Genomic DNA, 27,804 nt, shown 5'->3' with positions numbered 1-27,804 from the left:
TAGTATAGAAACTTATAAAGCAGTATTAAGCAAAATCTGTTAAGAACAATTTGTCCTTTGATAAGATTCGCATTTTACATATTCTTAAATTTTATCAGAATTTGCTAGACAATAAAATCTTTGGAATATATTTCTCACTCAATGCAAGTCGTCAAAGTTAGGTAGAAAGAACCGTCTTTCTAATCAAGAAATTATTACATTCCGACGTACTTTTTTTTTTATTGAAATTTCCAAAAGGAAGTTGGCAGTATATTGAGGCCAAATTACGCTTATGAGCTGCATACCATGCTTGAATCTTGTGTTTTAGACAATACATCTCCTTTATATGTCTTGCTGAAAGCCTGAGCCAATTGGAAATTGAATTCCTTGTGTTTTCACAAATAAGTTCTTCGTTTTGCCTGTGGCGTTTCACAGACATTGGAATGCTACTCAATTAATGGCAAATTTTTGGCCTCGTTTTAATATTCACTTCTAATTCCTCATTCTAGTACTGTTTTGTTTGAAGCCAAACACTACAACATTATTGTGGTTGTTGCAGTTGTTTCCAGAGAAACTACAATCATGTTTATCAATGTGCATTGAATACCTCAGAGAGCACAGAAGAACTTCTGGTCGCTGCTTGATACAGGACTGCTGTATTGTATATTAGAATATGATTCCAAATCATTGTCTCCTTATCAAAGAATGTGGGGTTTCTTCTAGATAATAATAAAAATCAATGGCATAAGCAAGGAAGTTTCAAGATACTATGGAAATAAATGAATATTTCTCTCTCTCGCATGCACGTCAGGTGTTAAGTACTATGCGCTACATACATTAAAATCACTCAGCCAAGTTCTTGCAATTTTTGACGGGTCGTTAAAGACATATGCTGTATAGCGTTCTCAGCGTTGTAAACAATATCCTTCTGTTGTTCAGTTGCGCTCACTTCTTTTGAATTGCTAGGTGTGCTCGTGCTAACTGTAATATTTATTGTCTGCGCGATAGCAGCAGCTTGTGATGGACGATGTCGTTCGAGATCAAACTTATCATTGTGGTAGAACTTAACCTGTTATATAAGTGCTAATCCCACCAAATACATAACATAACCTTCCATAACCAGACAACTAGATTACGTCTGAAAAAACAAATTGCTTACTGAGGCAATGCTTCACTTGCTTGTGTTGAATGCACATCACTGTTTTACTGGTAGGCCACGTGCTATTATCTACTATGGTCCTCAGCTTATCTCTTTATCTCGACATAACAATCTTCTATTTTATTTTCGTCCATCATTCCTCTATTTTAGGCTCAGCCAATAACTAGCACTTTTCTTTCTGATTCTAATTGCATCTAATATTTCCCCCCATTATTCCTAATACTTGCAAATTGAGTTTCTGTTCGATCGAGCTATTTTTCTCTATACATTTCGAAAGCCTTCAGTTCCAGTTATTTTTTTGTCTTTTCTTAGAGTACGTTTGTTTTATCTTGGCACACTTCCCGCCAGTGCACTTGGTTGGCATTTAAAGATTTTCTGGTAACACTCACGTGAACGTTTTAATCCAATAGACGTCTTACTGGCTTTCTCGTGTAGGTGATGTTAGTTGTCAGCCAGCCCATCAAATGACGTCATTGCTATTTGGAGAGTAGTTGAAGTGCTTAGTTGCCAAACGCGAACAAGTGTGCTTCAGTGATTTGTGAGTGTTGCGTTTTGCTGTTTCCTAACGTATTGTAACTGACAATTAACGGTGACATGACAAGAACGCGTTGCAGAGATCCATCCTTTAGACGGGAAGTGTGCCAAAATAAAACAAACGTACTCTACATATGTTTCATATTTTTATCCCACAAAGTATAATACTGCACACGAAACTTTATGAGTCTCTTTCCCAACTTTTCATTCAAACATCTACAAAATGTACTTTTCTTCTCCTTAGACTTTATGCTTCTTTAGTCATTCCTATCCTTACTTCTATTTCACATTCGCACTTCATGTCTTTACCAATAGTGCTATCTAAATACTGAAAACTAGTAACCTTTTTAAAATTATTTTCTCACCTTCTAAACAAAGCAAAGAAATTTTAGACAGATAGGATCAATATGATCACAGATGGAATTTCTTTTCATAACGATTTCTAAAAGCAGTGAGTGCAGCTTAATAATAATAATAATAATAATAATAATAATAATAATAATAATAATAATAATAATAATAATAATAATAATAATAATAATAATAATAATAATAATAACGTACATGAAAGGGATATATGGTAATTACCATGCTACACATACTTTTTCATACCTTAAATTACATTACTATTCTTTCACAATCACTAGATACTCTTATCTAAATGCACGATTAGAAAAAAAAATAAGCCAGTTATACATTCTTAATCTCTTCAATTCATGTTTTGCTATCTAAACTTTTTATGAATTGTTTCTATACAGTAGGGGATCAAGCAACACTATACGTGCAGTGGAATTAAATTTCATAATAATCCAAGAGAATTTCGCGTTAATTTCCCTTTTTCGAAATGAAAAATGTAAGAATAAAAAGGCAAAGTTCGAATTTAGTAAACAGGATCTAGAACTATAAGAAGAACTATTATAGGCAATACACATACACAATAATATTTATAGAGAGTAATTTACAGGATCAAGTACTGGTGCTTATCAAAATAATGAAAACACTTGTAGCTTCCAACATGTGGGAGTTGTTAGGTGGTGTAACACTTAGACACGTTTGCAGCGCTTGACAGATTTACATTTGTCAGTTGTGTTTGGTGATCGTCTGTGGTACGTCAGGCAGGGTAGAACAGAAACGAGCGTTGAAGTGAACAGACTGTAGTATAGGAAATGGGAGAGCTTTCTGAACTTTAAAAATGATTAGCTGGAGCAACTGTATCTATATTGCTGCCCAGAATTTCGGCAATGTTCAACTCTAGCATAGCGTAATATAGCTTCGATGTTGTGGGCTCTTAGTAAGTGAGTTGTATGTCAATAAAGGTTGGAAAGTACTGACCTTAGGAAGCGGTTTGGGTACAAAACCTCGCGGACCAGAACCTCGCCTGGCCAAAACCTCGCCACCTAAAACCTCGCGGCCCAATATCTCGTCGGGCGAAAACTTCACCTGGCCAAAACTTCGCCACCCAAAACCTCGCGGGCCAAAACCTCATGGTCCAAAATCTCGCCTGGCCGAAACCTCGCCTTGCCAAAACCTCGCGTCCCAAAATCTCGCCATACCCAAAATCTCGCCTGCCAAAACCTTGCGGTGTTAATCTCTGGACACAGAATCTCGCCTGGTCTAAACTACGCGGGACGTAATCTTGCCTGGGAACAAATGTTGTCAGTATAAAACCTCGTCACGACGATTTCTTCGATGTAGAATGCTCTATATATTGCTATATGTAGGTATATATTTTGTAATAACACATAATTGCAATAAAATAATGAAAAGAAAATATTCTAACACGTGCTTTAAAAATCTGTATATATAAAAATGAAAATTACTATGTTTGTGACGTCATACCTCTTGAGCCACTCGACCGATCTTGATCAAATTTTCAACATAGATCTTGTTTGGGCATGGGATGTCTTTTGTAATTTCACTTTGACAGCATAATGAAGTGGAGGGAGAGATACATAGAAATAAATAAAACTTAATAACTCTTGAACCACGAGACCAACCTCGATCGAATTTCCAGACAGATCATGTTACCGCCTGGGATGGTTTTCATCATTTCGCGGGAAGGCGGAGGAAAGGGTGGAAAATATAGAAATACATAAAAATGAAAGTGACTGCGTTTAGACCGATCTCGATCAAATTTTCAATATAGATGGAGTTTGAGCCTGGGATGATTTTTATTTTACTTTGACAGTGACCTTAGGAAATTCTAACAAAATCGAATAATATTTATGAAACTATGAAATAATATCTGAGTGTCTACGTCCATCGATTATGTCTTACAGGTTAAAGGAGACGTAGATGATCAGGATGAAGGAAATGATGTAATGAAGAAAGTGTGAAAAAACGGGAATACTCCAAGAAAACCCACACACACGATGTTTTGTGTCTTCTTCTTCTTCGTATTATTATTATTATTATTATTATTATTATTATTATTATTATTATTATTATTATTATTATTATTTCTAACATGGAATTGCATATTAAGAAACTCATTGGGTAAATTTTAAGGAAATGTTTCATTCCGCAAGTTTCTGGCCAAGCGAGATTTTGTTCCGCGAGGTTTTGGACGTCAAGGTTTTGACCAGGCGAGATTTTGGCTCACGAGGTTTTGGGCGGCGAGATTTTGGTCACGGGAGATTTTGAGCGGCGAGGTTTTGGCCCCGCGAGGTTTTGGGCCGCGAGGTTTTGGCCAGGTGAGATTTTGTCCCGCGAGGTTTTGGACGGCGAGGTTTTGACCCGCGAGATTTTGATCGGCGATGTTTCGTCCGCGAGATTTTGTCCGTATTCCAACGAAGCTAAAGCGAAACTAGAGGAAATGCTGTTTTTAAAAAGCACAAAAAATTGAATTCTTAATTTAATTAGCCGTAAAATTAATTTCATAAGGAGAGAACTGAAATATGTGTACAAGTTCAGAATAATATAGAGTTAATACACAACTGATGTATATATTAAGAGTACTTTTCATGAAATTAGTGGAAACCAAAAGTATTTAAAAAATTAACACCCTATAAACGGTTTAATATGTATTGGATATTTATTATGTGGAATCCCATAATACCACAGAACTGCTATTTCTATAAAACAATGTACAAGTGTAAGCCACTTCACAAAAGCATTCTGTTTACATGGAATAATGCAGAAAATTCCATAGAAGTACATACACACGCTCTTACACAACAACGATACTGCTACTTGAATTCTTGTGGAGAGGAATAGGCGATTAGCATTTACATCGTAAACAATTGAGGTATTGATGAGACTATGTTGACATGTTTGCTACCACAGAACAAGTTTTTAATAGAATTATAATTACACAATAATAGCCTGTTAATTGTGGTAGCTTGTTCCAATATACGTGAAGTGGAGATTCCTCTCTGCATTGTGAAGTTTATATACATGCATGTTTTTATCTCTTAAAACGGTCTGATTAGACGAAAATTGAAATAAAGTATATCTATGGTTCATTTAAATGACTGTCCGCAATTGACTGATATTGGACAATATCAAATCAGAAAATTTAGCCAAAGCCAGAAGGGCAAACAATACTCAATATTTCAGAGGATAATGGCTTTACCAATTTGGTCATAAACTTCTCATAAAAGTCATTAAATTATAATCACCTGAGTTGGTCTGCGAAAATGACTTAAAACGATCTAAGAGAAGGACCAAATCAGACTATGGTCAGGAACTAGAAATTGTTGTGAACTATATTATTTCCTTACAACACTTTGACTGACTTGGACCTACATGGGCATAAAGCCCAGTAAGTGATACCTACTTATGTAATCTACATGTTTTTGATTGAGATCACTATAAAGACCGACGGCTGAACCTGGTTAAGTGAAAACTTGATCAAGACCAAATATTTGATCAAGATTAAAACGAATATAAACTAATATAAAGGAGAGGTTCTCAAGTTGTGGATTTTGACCCCTAGGGATTTGCGAGATGAATACATAGAAGGTCGTGAAAGGAAGCGAAAAAGATAACTATAAGTAGGATCTAGCAGAAGAAAATATAGTTATATTTTAAATATTAGTTTTGATTTCTTGTTTTGGTAGACATATATTCCTTCCAAATACAGCCAAGGTTATTGTTGGAATATAAGAGTAGAAGAGTAGAAGGTAGAAGAATATATATTTGAGAAGAAGAAGAACGAATAAATCAGTATGTCTTCATTACCAAGCTTTCCGCCGTTCAACAGTGAGACAGATCGTTTACAGGCATATTTAGATCGTTTTGAACATTTGTGCATTGCCACACAAGTTCCAGAAGAACGGAAAGTATATAAATAAAGAAACGAACCCACACCTCCGTAAAAAAATATCCCAATAATTGTTAGAAGGGATTGAGTATAGCCTGCTCCCCCCAGTGATTTTTAACGAATCATAGTGATTCTAACGATTCATATTAGTTCATAATGAATCGGAATCGCATGTTATAAAGATTTAAGATGTATATCTTGTGGTAAAGAAGCTTTAGTATAAGTAGTAGTAGTCGCGATAGTAGTAGTAGCAGCTGTAGTAGTAGTGGTGGTAGTTAGTAGCAATAGTAATAGTAGTACTAGTAGTAGGAACGGGTTAGAAGCCTCACAAGGGTTGGTTGGGTTCTGTTCTCGATATATTAAGTAGTAGTAGTAGTAATAGTGGTAGTACCGGTAGTAGTAGTAGTAGTAGTAGGTGTAGTAGTAGTAGTAGTAGTAGTGGCTCTTCCAGTTCCGGTGACAAATAACTGGGGGGAGCGGGCTATACATAAGCCATTAGAATTTTACACAAACAAAGAATTATTTAAAAAAAATGATTAAAACAGGAGTGAAAATGATCATAAACTGTATATTTAATAAGGAGTAATAATCAAAAAGCTTATTACAAAACGGAAATTATGTATGGAAGTTTCTGACAAGAGGATGTGATGAAATCATGATATGAAATACTTCGAGAAAACCTACTTTAGGCATTTCCCATGAATGAATTAACAAATATAAAATAAAGTTGTCATGACGACTAATGACTTCTTTAGTGTTTCGTAAAATTTTCCTACAACACGGTATGTCCAAGGCAGAGGCTACATTATTCAAGATCAAAGACAGTAATTGAAAAGTATAGCAAAAATAAGCTGAAGGATAGTACTAAACAGTGTCATTTAGAATAAATATATTTTGTGGTTCAGAGACGAAGATCGGGGGGGGGGGGGTTGAGAAAAAGGCGCTATATTAAATTTATGGTTGCCCATAGGTCACGCACTAATTGACCATTCTTAAAAATACTGTGGCACTAATGCCATTAGCATGCACTAATATTAATCCTTCATGCAACATCTGTTCTATCAAAAGTTTCCCCTGTGTTGTATCTTTTATATATTAAGAAAAATACAGAAAATATTCTATCAGTTAAAAGTCAAGTCGTAGCTAATGAAATTTTCCAGAATTCGAGTTCCGTTTTAGTACAATGTACCTAAATGAGAGAATAAGCTCAGAATGAGTTGCTCATTCTGATTGGTGAAAGCACTATTCTATAAAGTATCATATATTCGTGATAGAGGTCTGGATGGGCCGGAACTTTTAGCCTGTGAATTTATAATAGGAGGCCCGGCCTGTGAATTTATAATAGGAGGCCCGACCCGAGTTCGAAATATGTTTTAGCCTTTAGGTCCGAGCCCAGCCCGAGTTCGTGTGATAATCAAATGATAATGAAATGAAACTTAATAATTAACGCAAAATTGTATTTTTATTAAAAAAAAAAAGGTTTAATTTAGCAGTTTAAAAGCTTATATGATTCAGAAAGAATAACGAAAGACAGGTTATCGTTTACACTCACTAACTGTATGAATTCTCTAAAGAAAATGGTCATTTATAGAAATCCCGTCTTCCTTAGCCTCGGTGCATAACGTGGGATGTTAAAGTAAATATTTCATTTTATTTCATTTATATAAATTCTCATGAAATGGAAACCTGAATACTCAAAATCTTTAAATCAAAATGTCAACGTGTGCAAATTGTTATGCAAATGGATGTGTACTGAACTCAGATAATCCTCAAAAACAGTCGCTGTCGATTGCTGTGAAGAAAAAGAATGAAATCCATACTCTGATTGCTCAAATTTTCACTCACAGACAAGCTAATGTTTATTTCTGTTACTTTTAGTTTTTCTCTCCATTACACAGTTAGACATACCTTTATTCTCAATTCCACAATGATAATCAGATTTTTTTAGTATGGGCATCTCAAGTTACAAATTTAAATGTACTTTAAAATTATCCAGAAAGAAAGGTCCAATAAATATCGTCATACAGCATATTTACAAAGGTAGGCATGAGAAATATGATTGTATATTTAAAAATTTACGGCCCGAACTCGACCCGAGCCCGTGGAGACCTCTAATTCTTGAGCTGATCGGAAAGTTCTTGCAATGACCCACGAATAGTAGCACTAGCTGAAAACGGAGTATGTTATAATTATGAACCATCTTTCATTACGTTACCGTTCTCCGTACTAAGCGGTTAGCGTACACGCCTTTGGAATGGGAGACGCGAGTTCGATTCTCAGCGGGAGCTCATGTGGTTTGGATCCCACGCTAAGCTGTAGATCTATGTGTCACATAGCCTCGCTGCTGAAAAGGACGCTAAACTCAAAAAAACAAGTCAAATAAAATAAAATCAACCATTTTGACAATTTTCCTTTATTGTCTGAATAAGTAAACAACGAATTAACTGAAGCTATAAGTAACTGTTGTTGTGCAATTGTAGTGTACATGTATTTATTCTTTTTTTACATATAATTTTTGAACACAAAGCAATTATTAAGTATTTAATGATGAGTGTTATGAAGGCAACATAAACACGTAATGGTATGAAAAGTTAGTACTCTGGGGGATTCGGCTCCGTTAGTTTCAAATTTTGTTAAGTGAATCTCTGAATTTATTTTAAAGTCGGTCTTGAAAAAATATGGTAGACGACCAGCGAAGTGAACAATCGCAATGTATCATTACATGGGGCATTATCAGGCCGGTAGCAAGCCCAAACATTTAGGGGGGGGGGAGCTGAAGTTAGGGGGAGCCCGATCCAACCATATAGTTCATCACATATTATAGTTAATTTGCAAGCTTACCGTGAAAATGTTAGAGGGCCAGCAAAAATTTAGGGGGAGTGGCGGCCCCCTAGACTCCCCTGGATACGGGCCTGAGTATTATTGAAAGAGTGCACAATATACTACTCTAGGATCCGATTAAAGGTGAATGCTACTTCAGAATCTCTAGCAATCAGATCAGCGAGTATTTCACATTTTTACTGGAAAATTGTGTACGAAGATTGTCGCGACTGCTGACATCTGAGAGAAAATGCAAACTCCAAGGATAACTTAGCTTGTTTTAAGAAATCCTAAATGCTTTTGTGAGTCCATTTATAACAGTGATGTTAAATGAGTACAGTGTTACATTCCAGAAATGAAACAATGGTCAAATCAATGCTAAAATTCTGGTTAGCTACCTCCAAGAATTTCAAGGTTATCCATCTCTGGTTATGTGTGCGACGTGCACTGGAAAGATAATGGCTTCAGTTTTATTGGGGTGAAGATGATGCCATCTATTATCCACTTGGTAAATCCATCACTGTTGAGTATTATGCAAAGCTTTTGTAGCAATTACAGGCCAAACTAATGAAATAAAACCGGGTTTGTCAAGGAGAAAGTTAACCTTTTATAACAAAAATGCGTACCCTTTCCATAGAGGCGTTATTGTAATGGCTAAAATCAATAAATTGAGGTATGATTTGCTGTCACATTCACATTATTTACCAGATTTGGCACCATCATAATAGTTTCATTTTCATATAATATTCTTAAAACAAACTGAATTTCAATGAGTGATTTCGGTGATATTTTGTGGCATACAGCTGATTTACAGAGGTATGAATTATAATAAAATTGTTTTAACAAATTCATTTACATCATACAGGTATCTTAAAACTTAATGCAGCAGATAAAATAGCTGGTGTTGCATTCGCTTAAGCAGAGCCCTCAAAGACATATGTATGACTATGTGTACTGGCCTAATAAATTCGTCAAAAGTTCAGATAGACGATTAAATAAATAAAAATGAGTTGCCATCACTTTCCTTTCGTAAATAAGCTACTTAACTACTTTGAGAAAGAATATCTATAGCTTTTCGCCCTTAACAAACTGTAAAAGTAGATAATAATTATGAGGATTAATTAAGTATTTGTTACTTACGTTGAATATATTGTAGTAGAGGAAGACCATGATGATGCAGGGGATGTAGAAGGAACTGAGGGATGAGTAGATGATGAAATCACTGTTGTAGAAGAGGCACAGACCGGGAATTCTGTCAGGCGTATTGTTGAGGCCCAATACGATCGGGCTTCCAATGGCCGCCGAGATCACCCACACGAGGGCTATGGTCAACCACACACGACGGTTGTTCTTGTGCTTGGCGTATTTTATAGGTTGCGTTACTGCTATATACCTGCAAAGTACGAAACAAGAAAAAATAATTAATAAATATATTAAGGGGTATGAATGTATAAAATAACGTATTAATATCATGGTGATGATTGCGCATTACATCAGTCAAAAAATCATAAACGAAACAGCATTTTCGGAATTTTCAGAACAGTATCTTAGTTTAACTATATTATCATCAATATAAAAGAGTAAAGGTGATGCACTTACAAATGTCCAAGTCATACTATACTACAGCTAGAAACGTGAAATTAAAAAAAAGAGAAAACTTTTATTGTCACTGAAACAAGGGATAAGAAAAGTTTTTTTTTTTTTTTTTTTTTTTTTTTTTAAATATCCTTAATGGGGTGGTGAAAGTAGCTTGATTTCTTTAACCAAGAATAGAGTATCACAAAGCCCTGAAGTTAGAGAGATGCAGCTCCGTATATGAGCACCCCTTTCAAAATAACTTATATACTTCAATACTTTCTAATCTTCCGTTTTAATGGGGGAAAAGGGATAAATTTCCTTAGTATACAAATTTACGAATCTTTATTCAGTAAGTATCCACAATCTAAAGGTGTACATAAGCTGCAGATGTGACATTCCATAAATAAATTCTTAATTAGAAATTAGGAAATATGTTTCAATATTTTTGTTTTTTGAAAATTTTGCTTTCAAGTGCAGAATCGGAGGAAGTTTTTTTTTTTAAATAATATTCAAATTTTAGATTCTTGTTTCAAACAAATGCACATTTGGGGATTTGCTTAAGTTGGAGACAAATTCATTGTATGAATTTTTAATTTGAAATGAGACAATATTAATACTATTTCAGCATTTTCAAAAATTCTGGCCCTAAAAGAAGCAACGGAGGATTTTTTTTTTTTTTTACATAATTTTAATTTCTGAGTTTATATTTAGAGTGTGTCCAACATGAGTATGTGGTTAGTTGGAGATGTGATGGATTAAAAAGTGGGATTTGAGATTAGCGCCTCTTTCAGCAGCGAGACTACATAAGATGTAGATGTACCCCAAAACTTTGTAGATCTACATACACTTAGAGACCTTCTTAAGAAACCTGTACTTGCTTAGCAGACAACTTATTGATATAACATAAACATTTGATCTTACACTTCATCTGTGCTCTTTCTTTTCTCATGAAGCAATATAATTCTATAATTTTCTCTGAGAATATAGGTGGTAGTACTTTTCAGGTGCAGAATAACAGTTCATTGCTACATAGATCGAATGTCTTGTAGTATTGAAAACAGCCAAACTTTCGACCCCTCGATACAAAAATCTCTGGGTGCGCGCCTGACTGTATTAAATCTTATTTTTCACATGCGAAGAACCGGTACTTCTGCTTGTTATTTTAATAAAAGCACTAGCTTCCTCTCTGTAGCTTAGGGGTAGAGCGTTCACGTCCGGTAGTGTTGCAACGAGACGAGACAGAACCCTTTAGGACGAGATACGAGACGAGACAGAATAATAGTATCGTTTCGTTTCCAAGACGAGACACGAGACGAGACGAGATGTCTCGTGAAATGTCTCGTCTCGTGTCATGTCTCGAAAATATAAACGCAGTTTTTGAATTAGTTTTTTAAAAAATATTAACTTGGAATAAACTCTTTGACTTCAAAATGTTTATTATTTCGAATGAGGACTATCCTACAAAGAACTAGGAATGCCTAAAAATTACTTTTTTAAGAATGATTCTTACAAACAGTTTTCATTTGCATTTTCCAATCGATTCAAGTTTAATTATTTTGTGATAGTGTTCCAGGTTCAAGTACAATGTTAAAGCATTCATCGAGATCAGTGTTTCAGAAGATTTCATTCCGGGGGCTGGTGGGGTACCTATGTATAAAAGTCCTGTTCATGGTCTTTCTTGTTCCGAACAAAGACAGAAACGTCTCAGCCTTTTTCGGTAGTGAGTTTTGACAGGATGCTGGTTTGACAGTAAAAGTCACTTATTTTAAAATTCTTTTATAATGTTATTCGAACCTAAGTCATTTTTTGAAATCGGAAAGTCACATATGCCTCCTTATTTGTTAATTGGCGCCAGAGGTTATTAAAAAAGGATTTCAGAACAAATGGGGAAGATGGTCTTTCGACTGTTCCGACGGTATTGACAAATATTCCTGTTGAGTAATTCATTACTGGTTCAGTCGAAAGTATGAACTAAGAAGTCGTTGTTGGAATATTGGAGTCGTATTGTGTGTTATACTCTGTTACGTCTTCGGAAGACGAAAACATGATTCGACCATCAAGAAAACTAAAACAAAAGGAAGCATTATCAATTGTTATAAATTAAAATAAAATAGGGTAACCCATACTGAACTTTCCATTTTATTTCTTTTTTTTTTAGAACTTGAGTTTATTGTGCGGTAACCTATAAAATTTCAAACACTTTCTATTAATTCTATAAAATTATTTTGTTCCATACCATTTTTTAAAAAATTACAACCAACCTAAATATGCTAAAATGGAAAGTAGTTTTTGGATTGATCTGGGTTAACACTATGAAACCTGAAGGCTACAATATATGGAATCAAAGTGTGTGTATGTAAGTAGACATTATAGAGCAAGTAGGCTGATAGTAGTATACGGTAGTGTCGGGGATGGTGACACTTAGCTGCATCACTGTAGCCAATGCAATCACATCGAACTTTGTTTGTCGTGTACACATTACTTGACATTAGTGTCTTCGTTTTCGACGTAGCTATGATCAATTTATATTCGTGTATTCAACCTGGTAAAACGAACTTCAATGTTTCAGAATGAAAAAAGTTCAGGATTAAGGAGCCTTAGACAATTAACAGCAGAGAAATATTATCTTGTAAACTATTTGTCCTTGCCTTTTGAAATTATTTGAATTTATTTTTAAGACCTTTAGGCAACTTTGGCTCACGCCGAACGGTGATGAAAAGAGAAGTAGTGAAATGAAGAAAGTGGTAGGATATGAGACAACTCCGAGAAAACACACACACTTGATGTTTATCCACTACAAAGCTCCCATGGCACTAACAGAAATCAAACCAACTACCACACGCACCAGAGGTGAATGCTTCACGGCGAAGCTAGAATAACAATTCTTGTCTTGTGTGTTCTGGGTAATAACTTTGTTGTATCTTGATCAGCATGGTACAGTCTGCTACATTTTACTTTCGTTAGCATGATATGCTTAGGTGTAGACACGAGTCGAGTCAAATGTAATTTTCTCGAATCGAGTTCCGAGCCAAGTCACTGTTTTTGAGGTAGAGTTTCGAGTCGAGTCAAGTTTGATAAATAGCTCGCATATTCAGCTCGTTTTAACTTGTCTTGAAATCATGACTTGATTAGACTGGAAAGCGAAAACCATTAGAAATGTAAGCAGCAATGTGGAATACTTTTAGTGTGTATCCCAGTAGGGGCACTGCTCGCATCTCGTCTCGTCTAGATAACGAAACAGCCTCAAATATCGTGAGCACGACACGGTCAGATTTTTGAGCCTAAACATAAGCCTAACCCGGGTAGTGATGTCAACCGGCTCGGCTCGGTTCAACTGAAGGAACAGCTCGGGCAGTCTCGGTTGGGATGAGGTGAGCCGATACCTCAAGCCGGTCCGGTTGAGGTGAGCCATCAGCTCGGTTCGAGTGAGCCATCGTCTGGAGCCAGCTCGGTTGGTATGAGCCATCGACTTAGTTCGGCCTACCCGGGACGACCAGTTTGAACGTGTTTGGCGAGCACCTTATAACTTTTAACAATTTTTGGCTCTAGCCCGAATACTTACTGCTCTAGAACTCAAACCCAGAACCTCGTGAATGATGTCCTTGACTCCTAAACTTCACGACTATCAAGGTCGGCAGTGAACTAGTTTCTATTATTCAGATACAAACTGCCTATATTTCATTTTTACACGGTCTTCTTCTTCTTCTTCTTCTTCTTATAATAATAATAATAATAATAATAATAATAATAATAATAATAATAATAATAATAATGTAGTATCAATGATAATAATATACTGTCTATGTAGGATACTGGAAGAGAGTGCTTGAAACTACGCACAGGATTCGGCTCGTTTTGGCTCGGATCGACTCGAAACTCGACCCGAATTCGAGTCGAGTTGAAAGAAATTTTTCCAGCCGATTTCTGGAGTCGAGCTCAGAGATGTCTATTTCGATTCGATTCGAGTCGAGTTTTAAAGGAAATTCACTTGTGCCCTTCCCTAGATATACTGCAATATTTTACGAGACAAAAGGAGACAAACGAGACGAGACAAGACACGAGGCGAGACGAGCATATCTTTTCGAGACGAGACATGCTTTGCACGAGACGAGACGAGACAGCCTGAAGTCTCGTCTCGTGGCAACACTAACGTCTGATGTGTGGGCTCCATATACAAGTTTTTTCTTTCCTTGCTCAAGACATTTTCCCGTGCTATAGCTGCCTGCAAGTAAAGATAAGATATATATCAAGGTGGAAAAAAACCAACTATTCTACCCCTGCTATATTGGCCCAGGAAAAGTGCCTACTATATTAGATAAACGAGGTAATCTATTTTCGGTCAGAAAATTTAGACAAATCCTACTTCATAAATTACTTATTATAATACTTATTCATATGATTATGTGAGCCCTGACTTCAAACTCCAAAGAAAAAAACTAATATTAGAATGAGTATATATTTAATTACGATGCCCAAAACATAGAAAGTAAGATCTCAAGGATCCAAACTTCTATCATCCTTGGATTACTGGATATATTAAGCACTGTTGTGGTGTTATATAAAACCTAAATCTCCGATTTTGTTTGAACAACAGTGCAATAAATCAATTGAGAGAAAATTGAACTTCACCAGTTTGCCTTGAATAATGTCTTCTTTTTGGTTCTTCTTTTTTGTATTCTGTTAAAAATTATTTTAAACTAATTTAAATTTGCAACATATAAAACTTTGTACACTAGTGTTGAGGGAACATTTATTCACTGCTGCCAACAAGTGCGTTCAGAAAGAAGTTAAATGACGCAGAGAATATAGTTAAAAATGGTCAAACTTGCCTAAAAAGTATAGCTAAATTTATATCTAACAGAATTAGCAATAAAATAAGGAAAACAGTTTTAAACTTTAGTTTATTAACTTTATCAATTACACTTAAAATATTTACTTGAATTATACGACCAGTACCGGTATAATAAAATATTTAAAATATTTGGTCCACATTGAACGAGAAATAGTAAACTCTCTTAAAATTTTTCTTCGTTTCTCATTCTTTTCAGCTATATTTTGGTGGCCTTGTTGATTTATTACACTATTAAAAGTACAGTTGCATTATACAATTTGTATTGTATAGTTTTGATTCCCGCACACTATAGAAAACGTGTCACGCATTTTCAGTCTAGCCATCTGAGTGGGTTTCTTTCCTGGGTTTTCCTTATTCACACCAGTCACATGCTTGGATGGTACCTAACATAATAGTCTCAGGACGCTACGTTCCTTCCCCATGCCTTTCTTCCTCTCCAATTCCTCGCGGGGCCGCGGTGGCTCAGTAGTAGAGCGCTCACCTCCGGTACTTGGGGTCCTTGGTTCTATCCCAGCTCTCGTCAAGTGAACTTTGTGGTGGACAAACGCCGTGTGCGTGGGTTTCCTCGGAGCTCTCCCGTTTCCTCCCACTTTCTTCATTCCACCATTTCATTCATTTCTCATCATCACCGTCTTCTTTAGCCTAACCAGCATAACCGTTGGACGTAAAACTCGAAGACTTCATTTCATTTCAAAACTGAAACGGTAACAGATAGCGACAAAGCGGTTTTCTCCAAACAATTCAACGTCTCGAGGCAATGTGCCATAACTATTCGGAACATTTTACCAAAATCGGGACTGGTTGAAATTCACGACTACTTTCGATTTCAATACAAATTTTCATACAACAAAAATGCTAAGATATATCGAGATGCGGGTTTTTTCAAATGATTCAGGATCCCAATAATACGTTCCATCTTCTCCATTAACCCTCTATTCAAACCGGAAATGGTTAACGTTAGCCGGGTTTCAACGTTTATGAGCGTAGAACGAAAACAATAACAGATAGCAAGAAGCTGTTTTTTGTAAACGGTTCAGTGTCTGAAGATAGCATATCACGAGTACTCAGAGCATTCAAACAAAACCAGAAGTGTTCAAATTTACTGCTACCTCCGGTTGCAATAGTTATTTCCTCAGAGTAAAAACAATAAATACTATCAAGAGGTGGTTTATACAAGCGATTCAGAATCCCAAGTGTAGGTTTCATCTTCTCCCTTAAGCCTCTATTCAAACTGAAAGTGGCTGAAGTAAAAGGATTTTTGATTTCAACCTTTATCATTATAGAACAAAAACAGTAAAGGATAGCTGGTATTGTGCTGCCAAAATGTCTTGAGCCGTGGCAAAAATGCGAACTAAAGCTCACACCCTCACACACCCTCGTGTTGAGCCAATAAGGGTTCAGCTGTTGCTAAGCGAGAGAAAGTGAGTGGAGTTCCTTCAGCCGATAGCAGCGCTTGCAACGGATGACTAGGGATCAAGTCAATGTAGTATATATATAATAGCTTCTTGATATGGACTCAGTGTCCGAGGAACAGCTTCTAGTTTTGATCTTATTACTCTATTGTGACCAATACTTATAAATGCACTACTTCAAGTTTGAGAATTAACTTCACATAGTTTGGAAGTTTTAGTTTCACACTGTGAATTGATACTCACTTGTTATTTATACTTATGTATATGAAAGAACAGATCCTAGAGGTGTGTTAATGAAAACCTTTTTTGTTGTTAAAAGCAACAATATTAAGTAGAACGTAAATTTAAACAAAAGGTTTTATAATGAAGTCTAGCTTTTTTTTCCACTTGAAACTTTGCTTTCTGAAGGGCGTAATCTAAATTAATAATTAAATGCGTAACATGAAACTCTTAACAAATGTTTGCTCTATTTGTAGACACTTGTCTGTCTTTTTGCTGTTATCCTATTATAAACAGAACTTTGCAGGCTATAAGTGGTACTTGACTATTTCTAAATTGATCCTCTAGTTTCATATTACAATATGTGAATATGTACTGGTCTTCTTTGTAATTTTCTCAAAAAGAAATAGACTGTGTCCATAGAGAAAAAAAACTAAAGAAATATGTTACAGAATACTTTAGTTTTCAACGTATCAGTAAATGTTCTTAAGAACTACTTACATGCTATTTTATAGATAAATTCTTAAGAATTACTTACATGCTATTTTATATATAAATTTCTTGCATAAAAAAATAAATCTATAAGTAACAAGGTGCTTAAAAAAACATAAAATACAGTTCAACCCTCATTGCTTCTAGTGGGATGAATTACAGAAATGAAATTCCTAGATATATATGTAAATTAATATTTTAGCTTGTAAAACGAGCTAATCGAGGAAATATTTTTCGAATGATATGATCTTATTTAAAACTTAGTAAAGAGAACAATATAATGTTCTTAATCATGAGTAATTGAAAAACCACATGGCGCTCAAATTTGTCTCCATGTTGAGGATGGTTCAAATGTCTTGTTACCTCTATAATAGTTTGGAACTGTATGTGGATAAGTTTTACTCCTGTACATTTCTTTGTAGAGGTGTTTTTTTTTTTACAAGGAATACTATGCTCACTATGACATCAGTGTCAAGAAATATACATGTAAAAATGGATAAAGTGAGGATTACAACAATTTCCAACCTCCTTCGATTGAGTTTCTAGAAGTTCAGATCGCAGAACATATGACAACTTTATGCGTTGTAATGTCAAGGATGTAAAATTCTATATTCTTACTAAAAGAAATATAAGCACATCTCAATAGTGACTAATGTATTACTGCAAACTTGTCCTGATCAATAACGCACTTAAGTACCAATAATCACTTTTATTTCTATACCTCTTATTGGTATACACTTCTTCACAAGAACTATCCAACTATTATTAGTGGATATACAATCGCTACGGCTTCTAACTAAACATATTAAATAATCTCAACTCACAAGTACATCCATTACTTACTTCGTAATCGAGCGATTCTCTCTTTTTATCAATAATACACATATTATTTTTCTAACAGCATTAATGGCATGTGTACAATTTCATGTAACTTCCTGCCCATACTACATTCCAACACTCTCCCCCTGTTACCTAAAAAAACAGCCGCCACTAAAAAACAACATTATATACAATTAGTATTTTTTCATTACAACAATTAATCATGAATACAGTCTCAATTGTCAATCTCGCTTGTCTTTCTTCTTCGGTGTTTTACACCAGGTCCTCAGCTCATCAATCTGTGCCTCTAAGTTCTCTAGTTTCTCCATTACCGTTACTAACAATTTATCTCGATCAATTGACCGTTTATGCAAAGGATCTTTACCATTCGAGTTGCTAGCCATGCCATCTGTCAACTTCTTTTCTACTACACTTTTTATTTGATTCTGTTTCGGTACCAGTAGCTGATTTTAGTTGCCGGTGTGATGATGCTGTTTTGTTTGTCATGCGTCTTTTACGCTGTACAATATGTATTGGTTTTTGGATTTCATCATTTGACGTTGAATTGTTTTTCAATCCCATTTTTTCGTCCGTCACAGAATCTACAGAAGCACGTAATGTATGTTCGTTAACCTGTGGCTGTTCCATACCGATACTTGTACTGACTGCAATTGCTGGTAACATATCCGAAGCCGAAGTTGCGTCTGTTTCTGCCATATCTGCATTTGGAGTTTCCACCCAGATTGTATCAAGCCGTAGAATGTTAGCCAAATTACTTAATTCTTGTGCTTCATCTTGATCAATGATTGCAGTCTTTTGATACCCAGAATTAACTAAACCTTGTGTTTGACGTTCTGATTCTGAAGACACAAACGAATCGTATTTACGCGTCAAAGCAAAATGATTTTTTCGTCCACAACGTAAACAAATCTTTCCCCATGCCGGACAACGTCCTCTTTTATGCTGCGTCGAACAATTTGGCAATTATTCTTTGCCTTTGGTGAAGCCTGAGCAGAAGATGACGAAGAGCTATGTGATGTTGATGTACTGTCCTTCTTTTGACGAACCCTTGACAATTGGATAGCGTTTAATTCACTTTTTTCAGATGTCTTATAAAGCCGAGGTTGTTGTTCGGTACTTTCCATTGCCAATGCTATTTCTGTTGCTTTGCTGAATGATAGATCTCGTGTATTGAGTAACTTTCTACGAATTGATTCGTCCGCAATCCCCAAAACAAATTGATCCCTCAAATTTTCGTCCAAGCAACAGGTATATTCACAGAAGGTTGACTGTTTTTTTAAATCCAATACAAAAGATAATATTGACTGGTAAGGCTTCTGTCGCATGATGTGAAATTGATATATCTCCGAAATTATATTCACTTTTGCAGCATAATATTTTTTCATCAGTATATTGATGTCTTCATAAGATTTTGCTGATGGAGAATCTGGCCAGCAAATGTTGCATAGTTGATCATAAGCTTCTGTTCCTATTACTGTAAATAATTTTGCAACCTTTCGTTCATCTGGTATTTGTACTGCTATGCACATAAACTCAAAGCGTTCCAAATAAGTTTGAAGGCGATTAGTTTCCACATTAAAGTTCGGAAAGCTTGGAATGGTAGACGTGATTAAACAGAGCGTAACTTCAATGAACGACTGCGCCAATGAAAAATTCTATATTCTTACTAAAAGAAATATAAGCACATCTCAATAGTGACTAATGTATTACTGCAAACTTGTCCTGATCAATAACGTATTTAAGTTCACAAGAACTATCCAACTATTATTAGTGGATATACAATCGCCACGGCTTCTAACTAAACATATTAAATAATCTCAACTCACAAGTACATCCATTACTTACTTCGTAATCGAGCGATTCTCTCTTTTTATCAATAATACACATATTATTTTTCTAACAGCAGCTACTTAATGGCATGTGTACAATATAATGTAACTTCCTGCCCATACTACATTCCAACAAAGGAAAGTGTTTCCCAAGCGTTAGTAAGGCAGCCTTTGCTACAATCATGAAATGGTACCGTTTATTCAGATCTTCTGGATGTATGACAGTGTCAGTTGCAATAATCAACTAAATCCGATACATGCGTCCTGGTATTATTCTATTATTCTTACTCTTTTCTGTAGAGGGGTGGCAAGACATTTGGATCACCCTGAACATTAGTTCTGTTAAACTTTATATGTATGCTTTATTCCATACTTGACAATTTAAACATTTGATCGAGATTGTGTGTTTGTCGGCTACATGAGCAACATTGAACTTAAACTGGTAGCCTCAGATCACACTTATTTCCGTTATAATCTCTCGTGTACACGTTTTTGTAAGTTGTTTCGATTGCGTTCTCAGTTTTTCTAATTGAAGTATAATGACTGTGATGAAATATTTGTATATTACTATTTGGTAACAGTTAGAAAAATGAAGAAAAGGAACGAGAGTTGGAAGTAGTATGTGAAAATTCTAGTTAAGCAGAGAATTGAATAAAAGGAACGATAACAAGTATTACGAGATTAGAGCACGAGGGAAGCTAAGAATGCGCAAGATTACCAAATGTTGTTTATTATAGGTTAAATGAGATAACGAATAATAATAATAGTAATAATAATAATAATAATAATAATAATAATAATAATAATAATAATAATAATAATAATAATAATAATAATAATAATAATAATAATAATAATAATAATAATAATAATGGATCCTCACCTAACATCGAACCCAGTACCATACATACTGTTGTAGGATTTGCAAAGAAGAGTGTAAGATAGAAAACATTGTGAGCCAACGAATTAAAAAGAGATCTCTGTTTGACCTTAGTTATACTTGTATATAAATATGTTGCGATATCCGTGATTGCCTCAAGTAATCCTGGTTACCGAGAAGAACTTAAGCACAATGACGTATACTTATTTTTCTGGTGTTGTTGTTAAATTAAATTAAATTAAATTAAATTTCCGTATATGGCTAGTAGTTCCGTGAACAGCAGATGTGAGTTACGGATTTTTTAAAAGACTTCCAAACTATGCTATACAAAAGCATGGAGTGTCTTGCGGAATGGATATATCAGACGGTCTGTCCGCCTACCTATCGACAGTTATCACAACATAAACGATTAGAGACAGCAAGAATTGTTTCGTAAAATATGGATTCAGTGTCTCAAGAACAGTGTAAAATCCTTTACGTGACCTTAGTTGTAAACACCAACACATGCTTCTTACTTATAAACAAAATCACGTGCTCCTACTACAAGAGAAGGGACCCATTTCTCATCACATGTCAACACTCTGTTCAGAAATGGCTCCTTCCTCAGACGAGTCAACAAAGAAACACAGGTGCGTTGCCTTCTGGCTCGGAGTCAAATCACGTGGGACCTATCGAAACAACTTGTAGAACTTCCCAAGTTAATGAAGGTGCTGCCGAGTGATTTCTCCACTCACACTGAACTGTAGTACCAGTTCCTCACATATCTGGCCACTGTTCGCCTCAATTGCAGTATGAAGATCGTCATTTTGTACATGTGTTGGTCTTAAGGCACGTGGTGCGTCTTCTAGTGTTTCGTCACCGTCCTTAAAATTGTTAAACCACCACTGCACTGTCCGCGTAGTCACGACACCCACACCAAAAGCCTAATATATCTTCGGACCTGCTGCAACGACGTTTGACCCCAGTTTGAACTCGTACAGCATATACCCTCTTGTGACACTCTGTGGAGGTCTCATGTTCAATCTGTCCTTAAGCAAGTTGACGGTGTAACATTTGACATCAATATTAAACTTTACAGATTTCAACCCTACTCAACAGTTTTCATTCAAGTGGTTGATTAGAATTGTAGATCTTTTTACAGAATCTAGGTTATATGAGACATGGACTTAGAAATATATTGAAATCCTAATTTCATGAGTCCTCACTGGGAATCGAACCTGGACCTCCAACCAGTGATGCGTACTCGAATCATATAGTTACAAAGGACCTCAGGCTACATTCGGAAACCTAAAAGGAAACATGCCATCTTTCGTGAAAATGGGGCAATCTTTTGGAAAGTTATTGCTAAACTTTTTTTTATTTGAAATGGGGTAAATTTTCTGATTTCATATAACTAGCATCACTCTCACAGGGTCGGGAAAATCCAGACTTCTTAAAGAAAATATATAGCTATTAAATCAAAATCGAATATTTTTTCTGCAGTTACAGGGGGAAAAATATTTTATCATCACATTTTGCCTCTCTCTTTTTTGTTGTCTGTTTACAAATTATTCTTGATTGATTCCAGTTCAAGCACTACGACTATTTTAGAAAACTTAAAGGATGCACACACCTTGTTTCCTTCTATATTCAAATAAAGTTTAAGAAAGTCATCGTGTCATAGACAGATAGATAAATGCATATCATGCAGCAGGATACAGAATAGTAGAAGCATGTGTCCGATCTCTCAAATATCAGTGCAAAAGATGACTCGACCATATGCAGCCCATTCTACTTTGTTGCACGAAGGGTTGCATAACATCAAGGTTTCAATGCATGACGATTTAGAGGTGTAGATTTGACGATTTCTTTAAGTAGTATTTACAAGTAGTATGCGTGAAACTATTGGGAATATCTGTATGACTGTGTCACTGTTAGGAGAGGAAAAATAATAATAGATATAACTTGCTCTATTATAATAAAAACGATCAATTATTATTGGCAAAAAAAAAAAAAAAAAAAACGTCATACTCTTGAGAACCATGAAAAAACGATCGTTGCCCTCGCTTTAATTACGCATGGTAACTTACCCTTAATTATGGCATTTTGTTCAGTGCGATATTATTTATCGACTGATGTATGTGATACCTTTGGAAAATGATTTAGCTAACGAAAATGAAAACTTTGGACTTATTTTGATAAATTTGCACTACATATTAATAACCACGCTGTGTACTCTCGTTTTGCTACGGCAGCACGGTGGCTTAGTGATAGAGTGCTTACCTGTGGTACGCGGGGTCCCTGATTCGATCCTCGGTCAAGTAAGTTTGTGGTGGACAACATTATGTCCATGGGTTTTCTCGAGGTATTCCCGTTTGTTCCCACATTCTGATTTCACCAATTCTTCCATCATCATCATTCACTTGCCTTAATTATGTAGTACTTGCTTTGCTAGTATCATATTGAAGAGCTTGATGATAGTTTACTTCGCTGCCAGTTTCCTCTTAATAGATGACGTACTTGTTGTACAGCATAATATTCTAGAGTTACAAAATATCGTTTTCCTCTATTTTCTAAAAAAAATACAAATGAGCTTCTAGTATACTCAACTATATCATTTTGTTCAGCTTAATAAGATGTATTGATTCATACAGATCTAATCTTTTGATATTTTTTTCTATTAAACGCTAATAATGTAGAAGAATTTTCCCAGCCGTACTACTTAGCTGTTCTCCAAAACTTAGAACTACAAGGCGAAGCTAGTACATGTGCGACTTTGCAATTGTGCACTTAAGTATACATTCACATATAAAAGCATTCTTTAAAAAAATATTTCTTTATTTGCCTAGATAGATTAGACTGTACGAAAAGAAATACTGTGCAAACTTTCCAGTTTTGTCAGCTTTATATATATATATATATATATATATATATATATATATATATATATATATATATATATATATATATATATATATATATATATATAGTCAGTGGCGTATTTACGATTTTGTTTCGGGTGAGGCGTGGCCAACTTTAGTCCTAGAAATGTGAAAATTCTGCAAGATATTTCATTTACTTTAATATAGAAAATAATATTTCAGGGGGGGCTTAAGCCCGAAAGTCCCTGAATACGCCACTGTATAGAGTATTTTTTCCCCAATTTATAGATAAAAACATGCGTAAATATCATATGCTTTTGTTGACATTTTTAGTAACGTTCCACAGCTACTTTGCTTCGTGTCAGCCTTTATAAACTATTTATACAATTGGTGCCGTGCATAGTAGAAGCGATTTCCCCTCTTTACTTTTGACCAATTACGATATCAACCAATAAGGATTATTCTTCATGGCATTGAATACCTGCGCCATCTTTAATTTTTGCCCATTGATTCAGATAAGAAATAATTTTTGTATTTTGAAAAAAAAAATGAAGTAGAAATGTTAATGGTTGGATTTTATCGATTTATTCTTCAATTATATTTTAATTTTCCTCATTTCCTCAATATTAAATTTTGTGACGTATTCTTTACAATATTTAATAATAAAATTCTATATAAGTGTGAAGATATCAGTGTTTATGGTTTATTGATGGTATTGATTATCGACCTTCGAACTATCGATCTATTGGAAAACTAGAAACTTTACTTATCGCAAGGAAATTGACATTATTTTTGTGAGATTGTTATTTTTATAGTATCATAAAGTTGTTTGCCAGAATTGAGAAGGAAGAGCAAACCTTAGTAATAAAATTTATTTTAGTCTGATAATTCACGCTATGTATTTTTCCGAACTTTTATATTTTCTTCCAGAATTGAAAATGTGTTTACGTTATGCAATTAATTATGTTATTGTATTTCTTTTACTTAATGAAAGATTACTGAGCTCCTTCTTCGATGATCTAACCTTTCTTACGTCAAGTGTCTGTCAACACGAGACTCATCTCATCAGTAACACGCCAAGGAAATTTTGCATTAAAAACCCTGGGAAAACGGAAGCAGAGAGTTAGCCGGGAGATTTTAGGCCGAGAGTTAGAGTTAGCCAGAGAGATTTGTTGCAGGCAGTCAGTCTATCGGAGGATTTTAGACTAGCAGTTACAGTGTATCAGGAGATACTAGCCCAGCGGCTACAGAGTCAGTCATAAGTTAGCCAGTTGGACAGACAATCAATTGTTCTTGCTAACAGTCTGTCAGCATTGCAATCTTCTTACGAGCAATCACGCAAGTCTGAGACATAAACAATTTTAGGCTAATAAATTCAGACGCATTGAATTCTACTCGCCTCAAAAATATAAGAAGACAATCTGTACCAGCCAGGACACCGTACAGCCCACCAGAGACATAGGATATTGTGATTCCTAGCATTTATTTTTTCCCAACCCTTCACCTAACAGTCTCTCTCTACACTATTTTTGGTAACTCTCATTTTTATTTTTCTATGTTTAAAACGCGTGTCGCTCAATCTGAAGTTCCTTATCTACAACTAAGTCACATCCCAAGCATTCTGGTAGCAAAGCAGCTTTATTGAAACTTAATTTCAACACTAGCATCTGTAAAGTAATTGACGTTAATTTTTTATATATAATATAATTTAAATTAACATTCAAAAAGTAAGGGAGATTTAAAGAAAAAGAAAATAATCTCCATATAACATTAATAAGCTAAAAAGAGAGATGGTTCAGATACTTAACAGCGTTAAGCGTTAAGCGAAATGCACGTAATATTTCATGAATATCTGTTAAAGAAAACGAAAGATACTCCAACATTTTTCTTAAAGTTGAAGTGGATGCATTTTATATTCATGAGGTTAATTTAAAAAAAAAATATATTGCGCAGTCTTGATAAGAGTGTACGCCATGTTGAATGAAAATGGGATAATTTAGTGGTATAAAAGTCATTAGACCATTCAACGTTGTGCTATTGGTTGGAAATCCAATTTTGATGAGCACGTATTCATTGCAGTCGTTATTCTATGATGCCATGCAGTTAACATTGGTACAGCGGGGGACACTTCTGGATGGTACAGCCATATGGAGATTTACGGCAAGAGTGCTCCACCAGTTGAGTCCAAAGTATTTGCCGGGAAGTATTGCAACCGAATTAACTTAAAAAGAAGGCGGGTGGCATAATCGCCAGGCACTGAAAATTCCCGTACACTTGGGTGAAATTCCCACTACCGTCTACAGCATCATTTTTCCAAAATGAGATGAATCTTAGACGTTTAGTTCTTATGCCAAACATACTACTTGATATTTGTCCTATTCGTGAAGATAAAGTGCAACAACAAATGAAAGCCCAATCCTGTTGCTGTTGGAATGAACTCTCTTTAAGTCGTTTGATCTGAAATGACTTTGCAGAACCTAAATAAATATTCTGTCACTTCAGGAGGGGGGGGGGGGGTAGGAAGAGCGAATGCTCCCCTCCTACAGCATAAAAACATATACTTTTAATCAAATGCTTAGCGAGAATGAGCCCATTGGTATAGCGCTTTTATGATTTGAAATCTTGCTCCCAAGCCATCTTTTCTCATAACTGACAACATAGGAGAACGGGAGATGCAAATATGATGAAGGAGAAATACACTCACATGTGCAAATTCAGAATTGGAGACAAAATGTTCGGATAGCATCCATATTTTGTCGAAAATTTTGATTTTGTAAGTAGACATGTAAAAGCTCACCCGAACTTGAGAGCATCCCATTACCAGTTGTTGAATTCAAGTGGAGAACTCAGTTGAGAGCATCAGATGATTAGGGAGGGAGAGAAACATCTTAAGATATGGGGAACGAACAATGGAAAGAAATACCAACTGGCCTCAACCGGACTCGAACCCTAAACCACATGATTACCATGCCACGCCTTTGCTCACTCATCCACGGAGCCACACAGAGTGAGAGACGGTCATACGTCAGGAAAAGCGTTCGTTACGACCAGTGATTTATTTGTAGGGGGAAGCTAGGGAAATTCTCCGTCTCTAGTTTATCTTTCCTTGGCACTAACTTAATTACTGTTGTCCCAGCCTGAGAAGAATATTTTCCACCTCTCTAGAAAATTTCCTAACAATTTGCATACATTTTAAGCAACACAAAACATTTATTCATCGCTGTTCTGCATAATTATACTTACACAAAGGAATTATTTCCAATTCTATGAATTCCCGTACCAAGTAAACAGAAGTACTGAGTATGAAATTCTATATTTCGCGAATAGTTTTGCAGAAAATACCTAAACTAAATTTTCTATTGATAACAGGGAGAAGCACACACGCGGGGCTTAGGAAGCAGATTGCGCCCATTAGATTTGTTTTGGTCAGTAAGGGACATAAATTTACATTCAAATGGCAAAATCACACGTTTAATTATGCTATAATTTTACTTTTGGTTTTACTTAAACTTTTTCCCGGGGTGAGCCCCCGGACACATCCCAAATGAACATTTAGCCAGCGGTCCTCCTGAATTCAAATCCTGGCTACGCCCCTGCTACCAAGTGATATATTCTCTGTCACATAAGAAAATTCATGTTTTCCGTGGGATACTATCTTTTTCCCATTACTATTAGAATGAAATCGCTACACATTCCTTGCTACCGTATCGCGATTTAATTAAATGTTTTAAAAGTTTTTAATGCTCAATCCCTAACCAAATTGATAACTGCATGATCTATCTGTTTGCAGTTCACTTAAAACACTATAGAAATATTGTAAAACTTAATTAAAGGAAAAACAGTTCTTTCACAGCGTGAAGCTTACGATTATTGCCATATACTTATAGCGTAGATGTTTCGCGTAGCTTCTTCCGTAGCTCATTGGATCCGAGCAGATTTCCCATTCTCGCGACCCGGGTTCGAATCTTCGCCTAGTTACTTTTAATTTTTATTTTATTATTGATCAGATAGGACTCCAGTAGAAAGAAACATATGGTTACATTTCAAGGTGTGATTCCATATTCTGCAAGTATTTATTTATTTAT

At 35.4% G+C, this 27,804-nt stretch overlaps 1 protein-coding gene across 1 annotated transcript in view; it reads right to left on the bottom strand.

Annotated features, from left to right (window-relative positions):
- Dop2R (dopamine D2-like receptor) overlaps positions 1–27,804 on the bottom strand; it is a 381,342-nt gene that overhangs the window by 127,720 nt on the left and 225,818 nt on the right. The window contains exon 2 of the mRNA XM_081771656.1: positions 9,897–10,149. Coding sequence (XP_081627782.1) covers positions 9,897–10,149 — 253 coding nt within the window. The remainder of the gene's footprint in view (positions 1–9,896; positions 10,150–27,804) is intronic.

The sequence above is a fragment of the Thermobia domestica genome, chromosome 9 (genome assembly GCF_964235325.1).
Source record: "Thermobia domestica chromosome 9, izTheDome1.hap1.1, whole genome shotgun sequence".
In the NCBI taxonomy this organism is placed as follows: Eukaryota; Metazoa; Arthropoda; class Insecta; order Zygentoma; family Lepismatidae; genus Thermobia; species Thermobia domestica.
Note: the sequence above shows the minus strand (reverse complement) of the source record. Positions and strands in the feature narration are given on the sequence as shown.